This window comes from Homarus americanus, unplaced genomic scaffold (genome assembly GCF_018991925.1).
Source record: "Homarus americanus isolate GMGI-L3 unplaced genomic scaffold, GMGI_Hamer_2.0 scaffold14467, whole genome shotgun sequence".
Taxonomy (NCBI): domain Eukaryota; kingdom Metazoa; phylum Arthropoda; class Malacostraca; order Decapoda; family Nephropidae; genus Homarus; species Homarus americanus.
Genome location: NW_024733734.1, coordinates 9,493,005 through 9,505,433, shown reverse-complemented (window position 1 = coordinate 9,505,433; position 12,429 = coordinate 9,493,005). Strand labels below are relative to the sequence as shown.

At 38.7% G+C, this 12,429-nt stretch overlaps 1 protein-coding gene across 1 annotated transcript; it reads left to right on the top strand.

The window, feature by feature from the left end:
- Positions 1-517: 517 nt before the first annotated feature.
- On the top strand, positions 518-11,817 carry LOC121870024 (phosphoethanolamine N-methyltransferase 3-like). The gene is made up of 11 exons (XM_042371760.1): positions 518-542; positions 4,345-4,459; positions 4,827-4,958; positions 5,713-5,870; positions 6,575-6,708; positions 6,965-7,123; positions 7,705-7,893; positions 8,403-8,525; positions 9,594-9,690; positions 10,382-10,584; positions 11,132-11,817. The coding sequence occupies exons 1-11, from the start codon at positions 533-535 to the stop codon at positions 11,186-11,188; spliced, it is 1,377 nt and encodes a 458-aa protein (XP_042227694.1). The 5' UTR covers positions 518-532; the 3' UTR covers positions 11,189-11,817.
- Positions 11,818-12,429: the final 612 nt, after the last annotated feature.

The window sequence follows — 12,429 nt, the reverse complement described above, 5'->3', positions numbered from 1 at the left end:
TAGTAACTCGAAAAATCATTTTCCACTCTACATTACCTGAGAAACATTATGGCTTGACAACCTGAATTTATCACAGCCAAGGAAAGAAGATGGAATTCTCTTTGGAACATCTCTATTAGCTTCATCCATACAGGCCAGAGATATAGCTACATCATTCAGGTAAGTTGAAATAGACTGTTATGGTCTTGTTTATTCTCCAAACTATGTATCACCTATATTATTATGAACATAAAAACTTAGCTAAAATGCATTATGAATAAAGTTCTTGTAACTTAAATTGCAGTTATGTTCATTCAATTGGAATCTCGACTCATTGGCATGAGGGCCCTCAACCATCAGTATCTTTCTACGTTATTGAATAGTGAAAGGTGGAAATGCCAGGTGTGTGGTGCATTAATACAACCAGGCAGGTAGAGACTGTGATGGGTGAAAGCCAGAAAATTTGAATGGAGAAAATACTGACCAAAGTTACCAAAGGGAAGACTCAAAAGAGACCAGAGCTCAAAGGATCTTATATGGAGGAGGGAATCCAATGTCAGCAGGTAAGTAAACTTGTTTCTGGATTGCTTTTATCAAATTTTTCCCCACCATACAATCATTCAGAAGTTTTGTAGAGATCCTTGCAGGGCCATATTCAGGGGAGGGTTATTGGATGTCCATACACCCCCCTCCTATAGTTGTCCCAGAAGAATGCAGAATAAATTAAGTGTAGCCTAATTACATACTACATGTGATTTGTGCACTAAACCTAATATGGATGTCCAACACTAATCCCCAATTCTCCTGCTCTGGATATGGCCCTCCTTGTAATCAAGTATAGCTGTTCTTTGTTACTTTAATCAAATAACTTTCTATTGGATTTACAGTAAATACTTAAAACAAATTTTTACTTTTATGATAGCAACTTTAAGGCTAAAGTAATGTACAGTTGGGGAGTTTTCCCGATTGGTACACACAGCGTTGTCAATCCACCCTCTCTCTGAGGTGTGAACCCTGAGAGTCACATTATCGTGGAACCAGATTATTTTTAAGCTATTAGATGTATAGAATTTTACTCATTCTATGATCTGGCAGTGTTGATTTAAATGCTTTGTTTACATAATGCTCTCATAAATTAATTGATGTAATACCATATAGGCACTTATCACGGTACAGTATATACAGTACAGGTACATGAGCAGCATGTGCGCGTTTGGTTTTCTTAGTGGTGGTGGCAGTAGTAGGTGGTTGTGATGCATAGGGATGGTGTGGATAGAGTGATTGTGGTAGTGGGTCGATGATATTGGTTGGCGGTGGTGGTTGGTAATTGCAAAGGGTAGTTTGTGTTGATGAGGTTAGGGAGTTGGTGGTTGGCACTAGCATAGCTAGGGGGGGGCGGTCCGCCCCGGGCGGCCCTTTTGGGTCTGCTCATCACCCATATCTGCAGCTACTGGAGACGTTAATCCATCCCTTTGTATCGGCGGCAAGTTAATCCTTGTCGTGTCTGACCTAACACCTGACCCACATCATCACGGCCACGTCATGAGCTACACCCTTGCTATGAGGCCCCCCGCCACACACACAACCTGTAACCTGTTGAGGATTAAGGAAACAACTTCAAACAAGTACGCCAGTGAGCTCATGTGGTGTGGGTCAGGTGTTAGGTCAGACACGACGAGGATTAACTTGCCGCCGATACAAAGGGAAGGATTAACGTCTCCAGTAGCTGCAAAACCATGCAGTCTCGGGTCATATCAGTTCATGTACAGCCGACCAATCCACCAGTTACAAGCAATTCACTTCAGTTCTGCACAAGTCTCCATCGTGACAAGACGAGGGGAGGCTAGACGACTTTTATGTTCTCTTGTGTTTTCGATCCAGTTATTTACTTCGTTGGAAGACATAATACTATAAGGTAAGAAATAATAAAGTATTGGTTAAAAAATATTGATGTGACTTTTGCTGCGGTACTGAGATTAAATATTAAGATGGTCCTAATTTTTTACACTTTTTTACTTTTTTCCCTATCCTATATGTCGTTTTTGCTTTTTGTTTAACTGTTACTTATAAAGTTTAAGTATGTTTGGGGTGTATTTAAAGCATACTATATTTGAGTATGTGAAAGTACAGTAATATTATAATGGTACACAAACTATTTAATATATATATATATATATATATATATATATATATATATATATATATATATATATATATATATATATATATATATATATATAAGAGTGAGTCACTGTGCAATATGTATTTTTTGTGGGGGGGGCGGCAAACTCAAGGGCCGCCCCGGGCGGCACACACTAGCTACGCCACTGAGGGTGGTTGGGGTGGTGAGGTTAGGGAGTTGGTGGGTGGGGTGGTGATGCTGGGTGGTTATGAAGGGTGGTCATAGTTTATTCATCGTCTGCTACTTCCTTCAGCTTATTGGGGGAGGTTGTAGATGAGCTTATAAAGTTTCACTTTGTTAATAATATGTAATATTATGTTAAAGTATTCATTCAATCATATATTAAATATTTGCCTTTAGATTTAAATAAGTACTGTACTGTAATTGTCAAGGGTGTGTGTGTGCGAGCGAGCGAGCCAGCCAGCCTGTGAGGAGGGGGAGGGGGTAGCCCGCCGAGACACTTGCCGTACATATTTACATCAAAGCTAATATTATTCCTTTATTTCATGAGCTCCCGTTAAGGAGTGAGCTGGTCCTGGGTTTGAAATCTTCCGGAGGTAATTTCCAAGTAGATTTTGAATACGATAATACATATTTACATATTAAAGGCTGTCAGTGACATTTAAAATAAGAAAACTTAAATAAAAGTAGACCTGACATGGGTTCAAATGACGTTCGATTACAGTACAGGGGGGGGGTGTATATACACTGATATGGCAGATAATCGCTAGAAAATTTTAATTGGCAAGTATAAAATATTTGCCTATAACAGGTTTATATAACAAGTTCAATCCAATTCCTTGTTGATTAGTGGAAAATACAATTAATAAATTTTAACAGTGTTTGACTTGTAAGGCCGCGAACGAATAAATCTGAAAATACAAAAAGTGGCAACACTGCCATATGAGGAACAACCGAGTCCCTGGATACAACCTGCAGTAGGAGTATCGCTGTGAACAACAACTGGCAGGTTACGTGTGAGCGTGGCTGTGTCTGGAGGTACTTTTTATTTACAGTTTTACACCCTCGTAATATTTCTAAGATCGTAAGTTAGTTTACAACTAAGTTAGGTTAGGCTAGTTGAAAAAGCTGGGGAAATTAAATATTTGTGAAGGCTAAACCGTTTATATGTTACATATTAACAGGTTTAAGTAATAATATAACTTGAAACCATTACGTGCAATCATCGTTACTGGTAATTAAGTTTGTCTACAGGTAGTAAGGGAACCATAACATGCCCATGTTAAAAGAAGACTGAAGTTATGTAATGGCGAACATCAGCAGGTGTTCTATCAGTATCGTGCTTCCCACACGTAGTGCCTAACTGATCCACATCTATACCCTCTTCTAGTCTATACAATATCTAATTATATGGGGTCCACCATTATTGATATTTCATTTTTAGAAGTATAAAATATTGGTCACCTCTTTTGGTCGTGTTTGACTTCATATCGGTTATACATAAAATTGCTGCCGATATGTTAAAATACTGTAAACCAGCAGTAGTAGCCTATACCAAAATAAATATGTAAACGTTTGCTCCAGTTCTGCCACATTAAATGTTTAATTTTTGGACAAACTTTAAGAATAGGTGTTTGAGATTTGAGTCCAGTAAGTAAGCACTAACTATATTACTGTACTTAGACTGCTATTTTTTTGGTGAGAAATTGCTTGCTCAGTTATGTATCTTCTTTAGTTTTATTGATTGGGTCTTGGGTCTGGTAGTGTGTAAGATGGGTTCGTAATGATATTTTTGTTACCAGTGCGTTTCACATGCTGATTTTTGCTTCTCCAAGTGCGGAAATTATCGGATTAACATAAAAAAGGTTTTTATCCCTTAAAATTTCGTAATTTAAATACGATATATTAAATACCGTACAAAACTGTAGTGGCTCTTCGGGTGCCATGCTGCAAACTGACACTAGGCTTCAGTTGTAAGGTTCGCTTGAACAATATAGTTAAGTGAACATTATTTGTAATCGAAACATTATATTAATTATATTGTAATTAAACATTGAAATGTAATTTTAATTTTAGGAGTAATTGACCTAATCTTGGTTCCTATTATGATTACCAATTACAAAACAACACGACGATGCTTTATTTTACAAGTCGAAAATTACTTTAACGCCTGAAAAACACCTTGCATATGTCGATCATTATTTATTAACTCCTGAAATCAGCTTGCAGGATGGAAGCAGGACGCGACTGTGTGGTGGAGGAGAGGGCGGAGGAGGAGGTGATGGTCTTCTTACCAGATCTCGCTGCGAAAAGGGTTCTCTACCTTAATGCTACAAGGTTAGTGCCGTCAAAATATTATGAAATTTATTTTTGTTTGTTTCCAAATGACTCATTAGCTTTCAGCTAATATTCCTCTCGGGAGCTGAAAGATCAACCAAACCTCCGTTAGTGAGTTGACTGACAATTCTTTCTCTGTGCGGTGATGATACAATTTATCCCTCTATTATTAACTGACTGTTGTAAATCGATTGCACAACTGATATTCTCTTGAGTTACGAAATTACTACACAACAATCCCCGTGTCATGATTTCTTTACTCTAGACCCTTCACCCCACATGAGGTTGACGTTCTCGGCCAAGTGGTAGACTGGTATATCACATGACCATTATGGTAATATACAGTAATGGACGATGTCTTTAACAGGAGTTTTGTGTACAAACTGGCAGCGGTGGCGGCTCACGTGACCGCCGTGGACTCCATGCAACACAATGCCAATGAGAAGCTCAAGGACCATCACGTGGACAACGTTACCTTCAAGTGTGACGACGTTACCAAGTGAGTTTACTCAATACTAAGGTGTTCCCCGTTTTTTAACTGCCTGTCACCAGCAACACTTATTGATATATTTTTATTTTATTTACTTAAATATTTCACTACAGGGGAAGGTCCAGGGGATATTAATTTTATTCCAAACAAACAAAATATAGACAACAGAAGGAAGTGTACCACCACTGCACGTCAACTATGCTTACAAGAACCGTGTGGCTGAAATAATGTTGATGCAACGCGGTAGTGCCTCACCTTATGTGATTAGATCATTAACTATAACTGGTACGTCAACATACAATATTATAAAAGAAATATTTTTTATACGCCATTGCGATGACGAATTATTACTGACGACAAGTTTAACTCGATATATTTTACCCAGTTTAAGGAGTAGTATTGCACTCGGGTATTTTATTCATTGCTAACGCCTGATGGTTTTATTCAACTGAGAAACCCCGGTTCTATTCTTTTCTCCTACAGTCATCACAATCCGTAGTACTTCAACCGACCCACTGCAATATATTTCCAACGTCTTAATCATTTCAGGTGAATGGTTTTGTGGTTGTATATTTTCCTTAAGCATTTTTCTTTGTGAGAGAAAAATAAAAATTCTTTGTAATAAACATTAGGTCCTCAGTTGCTCAGGTTTCAAACTTTTCCCCATCTCGGGTTTAATTCCCTTTCCCCACCCCTAGGTTTAATTTTCCTCCCTACCCTTCCAATAAGAACGTCCACCACCCAATAACTTGATTCTTTGTAGGTTAGATTTCCCGTCGGCGAGCTTTGACCTTGTGTGTAGCAGCAAGCTTTTCGAAAACCTTCATGACCCTTCTGCTTCTAACCTTATGTCCCGGGTGCTGAGTTGGCTCACCCCTGGCGGCCACTTCTTCTTGAGGGAGAAATCGTACCACCCGTCAGGTTAGTTCTCTGGTCATCATTGTAAATTAAATACTATATAGAAATGAATATGTAATATGATACTTGTCGTTTTACACCTGTTAATTTCAACCTGGTGGTTAGTCAAACATGTCAACTTTGATCTATCAACTTTATATTTAAAGTTTTTTTTGGTAATCTGTTTATCACTTAATTTCTTTTATGGAGACTTATTTTATTTTCATTTTAAGATCATCTTTATTAATTTTTTATTTTACGATTTTTCCGTATGTGACTCGGTATTTTCTTTGGCTAAGAGATGGAAAGGGGCGATGGCTAACTTTGAAACACGAAAGTATGAAGAAACAACAATCTTGCTTTCTATTTATTTATTCTTTTGTCGCCATTCTGTACCATACCCTTTATTTTTATTGGTATAACCTACGTCTCAAAATGTTTAAAGCGATATACAGTATATGCAGTGTGGCTTATTACAGCAGCTGGGAGTCTTGAGATTCAGTGATTGATGTGGCTAATATTCGCAGTATCTCTTATCCCCTCAGTTTGTGTTATGTTCGGTATTGTGAGGGTTGTAGCTTACAGTAGTTGTATGTAAAAGGACATCCCGGGGAACAGAGTAAGAGAATGTTCATGTCTATTTGTAAGTTTTTCCAACGTTGTATACTTTGTAGGCTGGGTTATAGGATATCTTTATTGACTCGAACATTGAATAAACTGTTCACTAGTTGGGAAGGTGGTGACTGGCGACGGGCGAGTGTACAGGAACGGCAGAAAGTACTGCGGGATGCTGCACGCCACCACATCTCCCACTTCTGCTCTCAACGTCACCCGTGGAAAAAACCTCGTCGCCTACATCGCAGTGAGTGTTTACCTGTGGTTTTCATATAACTGGTTTGATATGCTATTTTTTTTATTGTGCCAATGACAAATATGATGAAAAGTATCTATAAAAATATGAAAGTGTTTAATAGTTGCACCTGAATATAGAATTGTTCACCTTACATATTTCGGTCATTAGTGTTTAATCTTCAAACTTCGACAATAGTCAAGGCAGTTTGAAATGTTTGGGTAAGATATATATAATACCTTTTCTGTGTGGCCTCTCCATGCATAAGAGCGGAGATCCTTGTGAGGTGTGTCTCCTGGCTGAACGGGTCGAGAGGGAGACAACAGAGCAGCTTATGGAGACTCGCTACTCCCTGTCCTTCATCCTCAAACTGGAGTGGATATTTGGCCACACCTGGGTGTCCACAGGCGGTGAAGCCACTACCAGGGTACGTTCATACTTGTACTCATTATAGATCTGTATTTGATTTTAATTGTCAGTATATCTATGAGTACGTTATGAAAGCTTGACAAATTAGTTGAGTGGGAGGTTGAAGACAGTGTTAACGCCCCTGAGTTAACAAATTCCCTTTCGTAGTGAAACTGCAGACCTAGAAGGGGGCAAAAAAAACATATATACTGTATGTATGTGGAGGCTTAACAATGGAGAAGATTGACGTGTACTAGGCTGTGTTGCTGAACACTGTGCGTGTGTTGATGGTGTGGTGAATTTATCATGCCTGGATGTTGCTTAACTCCCCATTATTATTCGCTTCAAGGTCCTGAAGTCAGTGGGAGGGATATTACTATTTTATTTTGTTGATTATTTTTCCTATAACATACTTGTTGTAGAGGCGAGATAGTGGGGGAGGGAGATCATTTATGTTTATGAAAGGAAGTTATAGATCTACTGTAGTTAGGCCAAATGTATATGTTAATTTTCAATGCATCAGAAGTTACACCATGACCATTAACGGCTGTACTTAGTAGGATTATTTGGACAGAGTTGTGACGTCTTTTTGTTTACCAGGAGTTCTGCGGACATCTTAAATTACGTCCAGGTCAGCGGGTGCTGGACGTAGGCTGCGGTGCTGGTGGCTCAGCCTTTTTCATGGCTAGACACTACGGTATTCATATCCATGGCGTCGACCTCTCCACCAGTATGATCAACTTATCCATAGACCGTCAGGAGAACCTGAACACAGACGACAAGAAACGGGTTTGTGATTGAAATGAGTTTGTGTTGCGTGAACAAGGTGGGGTGCTATGTTAAGGTTGTATACTGCAGTTACCTCGGAGTGGGCTGATTAATTTCATGTATGTTTTGTGCTTTACACAATAGGCAGTGGCCTCTGGGGCTTATTTCATTGTAATGGATAATTTATATCTTCCTCCTGCTTATCCTGGCATATCAAGCTTTAAATGGGACCAAGAACATGGTGGATAAACGAGAATGATGGATAATATGTAAGGAAAGTGAAAGCTTAAATAAGAGGTAGAATAAACATATACGTACTGCATATCTGTTTGACACAACAACAGGGCATCAATTTATTATTTTATTGTAAAGTTGTGGTAAGTACAGTACCAAAATATACATAAATATTTTTTACCTAATGACCACCTATAATTCTTTTGCATATATACTACTTCATATTCACAGTACAAAATGTCATAATTGTCGTTAAGTACTGAGTAAACATTTAATTGTTTTTCGTCCCCCCATAGATCCAGTTTGAGATATGTGACATCATGAAAGCAGAGTATGCCAGCAACACTTATGACGTCATCTACAGCAGGGATTCCATCCTCCACATCCCCAACAAAGATAAACTCTTCCCCAAACTCTATGTAAGTGTGAACGTGTTTACATGATCAATATCTCTTTATTTTAGACAAAGGAAACGTCTATTTTTAAGTAAACCAAATTCTTTGAAATATGCTAGTTTCTCTGCCCCTGCCATCTGTGGTAGGGGGCGTTATGTGTTTGTCTAATATAATGATCATAATCCACCTGTCTGCCCGGTTAAGTTTTCCACTCGGGCAAGTTAACAGTTCTTTGCAATTGAACTCATTAAATCAATGGCGAGACTGCAGGTTGGTAAGCGGATGACTGTCATGGCCAATAGACATCATTTGACCACATGTACCTCATAAGAAGGCTGTAACTGGTTGAGAAAAGGAATAGTAAACAACCTCAACCATTTTGCCTTACATCCATGTTGTAGCACAAGTTGACGAGGGATGATACAAATAAAATACACAAACCTGGCACTGGTAGATAATTTTAGAGAGGGAAATTTATAGAAATGTCACTCCTTTAGTTTTATGGATAATCACATAAATTATCATGCATTTCATCAGTTAGCTACAAAATGCAGTACTTGGATAGTTCATTTAGCTATTATTTAGAAAGAGGACATCATCTCCAACCTAAAGAAATGACTAATTTTCCTATTTACATTTCTTCGTTCATTGTCGCTACATTGATGGTGTGTTAATATGATGGTAAGGGAAGAAATCATAACAGATGTAGAAGTAGGAAGAATAGGACAGAAAGATGAAGTATGTGTTTGATATCTGGCGGTATAGAAGCTGCACAGAAATGGATAGTGGCATATGCGTGTGGAGTTTCTGTTTGAGGAACCATTTTATAGCTTGAAAAGGATAATAGGGGGTATAGACATAGTTTGTCATTATTTCTATATTCATTACGCCGTTTATCACTCACCACCACCATGACGTAGACCAAACAGGAGATCTAACTGCACAACATCTTACACTCCTCCAAACTCTAGTACCTCTTCCACATTATACTCTGTCCTTGTTTTCCTTGAAGACATACCTGATTTGGGCAAATACATACAGTAGATAAATAAATGTATATAGAGTCCTAATCACAAAAATTATTTGTTTTAGCGGTGGCTGAAACCCGGAGGGACACTTTTCACCACCGACTACTTCCGGGGCACGGGCCGCCTGTCCCAGGAGTTCCTTAGCTATGAGAAGAAGTCATGTGAGTTGTCGTTGCCACATTTTGTTTTTAACACTGTCAGATTGTGATAACTACACAATATTATCTCGTGTCTCGCCTTTATGACGGTGCTTTCCCTACTTTTAAACATTATCTTCTCTGGATCCTTTGTTTTTTGTAGTTCTATTTTCTGTGCCCAACATTATGGATCTTTCTCCAGTGTCTTTCTTAAATATGTATTCATGACCTTGGTTTGTCCCTGTGCATCTGTTCTTCCAGATCTTGTGTTTAAGATACAGTTCTTGAAGACTGGATAAATAGATATTGACCAATTTTAGACAAGATGTATTACATCTGATTAAATTTTGAAGGTCTTGGATCAGTTTTCAAGGCCAAAAGGTCATTAATCTTGATGGAATTTGATACTGTATTTTGCAGCTAATTTAGCCGAATTAATAAAAAAAATTATTTTTTTAAATTACGTAACACTTCAGTTGTGGGAAGATGTTACTCCCATAATTACTTTCTTAAGTGATACAGGAATATGATAATGAACGATGAAAGGAACAATTTCGAAAGTAGTTTTTACCTCGTGTCTGTGATTTAGAAAACGTTTACAGTACTGTCTTGTCATTAAGGTACACTAGAAAATATCTCCCATTCTCACACTTTGTCTTCACTTTGAGAACATAGCTCCTCAGACAGTGTGGTGTTGTGTTTATACTCCCAATAGGTTCAGCCTTTGTGACGATGGAGACATACGGAGCAACTCTGCGGGCTGCTGGGTTCAAGGAGGTGAAGGAACAGGACCTGTGCGACAAGTTTTATGACATCCAGAAGGAAGAGTTAGACAGCTTCACCTCCACAAGGGAAGCCTTTGTCGACCAGTATTCTCAGGAGGACTTTGATGTGCTAGTCAATATATGCTCCAATAAGGTGGGTGTTACGTAATACTTCATGTACTGATACTCTTACATATGTTCATACTTCCATTGAAATATTATCTAATTACGCATATGCATTAACACATAGGAAATTGTAAATCCATTTTGGTATATGTATGTAATATTATAGTATTGTACAGGACGTAGTCAGTCTTTAATATGCTGCTTAAGAACGATACTTTAAGTAAATACTGTTTAAGGCTTAATATAATACAGCTTGTGTTATTCCCGAGTAGGATGTTGAAAGGAGTAATACCATCGCCTGTTGCTTCACCCTCGTCTGTTGCTTCACCCTCGTCTGTTGCTTCACCCTCGTCTGTTGCTTCACCCTCGTCTGTTGCTTCACCCTCGTCTGTTGCTTCATCCTCGCCTGTTGCTTCACCCTCGTCTGTTGCTTCACCCTCGCCTGTTGCTTCACCCTCGTCTGTTGCTTCACCCTCGTCTGTTGTTCTCTCATATATCCCATGGTTTAACTTTCTTATATACGTCATGATGTGTCTTCAGAGTTGTAGTAATTGCCTATCTCTCTGAATCACCAGCTGGGTTGGGTAAAAAGTCAGCAGTTCGTATGGGGAGCCTTCACTGCCAAGAAGTAACGACACACACTTCTCACTCATGCTGTTAAACCCACCCAGCTGTGCTACAAACCTGCCCCTTCTGTATGCTCAGGAGTCCTGCCACTTCATGGTCTCCCACCAGGCATCTCCCTACCATCCACTATGAAGACATATCTGCTGTGGCAACAACACCCACCATAGACTCACGAAAAATTTTCCACAGAGCGTTGTGACGACACCGAGTACAGATGCATACATTCTGGAGCCAGTACTTACCACTGTGTAATAGAGACGTTACCGACCGCTCAAGCGGCTAACGAACCGAACAATGGCGAAGAGGATAAAAGTAATAATGTAAATAATGGTGGGCCACTGATTTTATTATATCTTCCAGTGTAAAAAACCTTTTCTGTATGGCTTCAGGATTACCATGAAGAAGACTTACTGCCAACAACCGTAAAAACCACTTGAGTCTACCACCCACCTATAACCACACATACACACCTGGTGTTTTTGTATCTTCCTAACACTTGTTACCAACAAGTGAAAAATCTGACTTGATAATTTTCTTCCAAACAAATTCTTACCAGCAGGCAATTTTTCACAGGACTTAATCCCATTGGACATAATCCCAGCAGCATTATAATAAAATGGAAAACAAATCCTAACAGTATGTTTCACTGAGTCTTAAAACTCCGGTTTTCTTAATGTGTGTCCAGGTATTTGTGGATGGGTTTGTTAAGTCGTGCCTGGTTTGGTCATCACAGCTCTCGTTACAATTATGAATGGACTTGTTGGAAACTGAAAAGGCTCCTTCATCACCACTCAAAAACAACCAAGTGTGTTGTGGGGAATCAAAGCTCTAGACTAATTTAGCTAAACTGTCTATGGTTGTTGTGTTTTGATTTTTTCCTTTGGTTTCGTTTCCATTTTTTTTAATTCTTTTATGGTTAACAGCTATTGTAATTACGTAAGCATCCTGTGTTTGTTTAAAAGGTTAGGTGACAGAGCTCCCTGCCTTTACTGCTATGTACAGTAATCAATAGCAGAGCATGATTTATATTTTAATTATTATGTCTTATGGTAATGACTGACTTCAAAGCCTTCCGTAAATAGTTTGCAGAAAATTGCTCTGAAATAATCCCATGAACCCTTAGTTATCTGGCTCGACTGACGGTAGTACAATGAATTAGCAAAGAAACCAAATGAACTCGTTACCGGTTAAAGGAAACGAAGCATTCTTCTGCATTCCTACAGCCGTCAATTGGCCATTTCTCTCC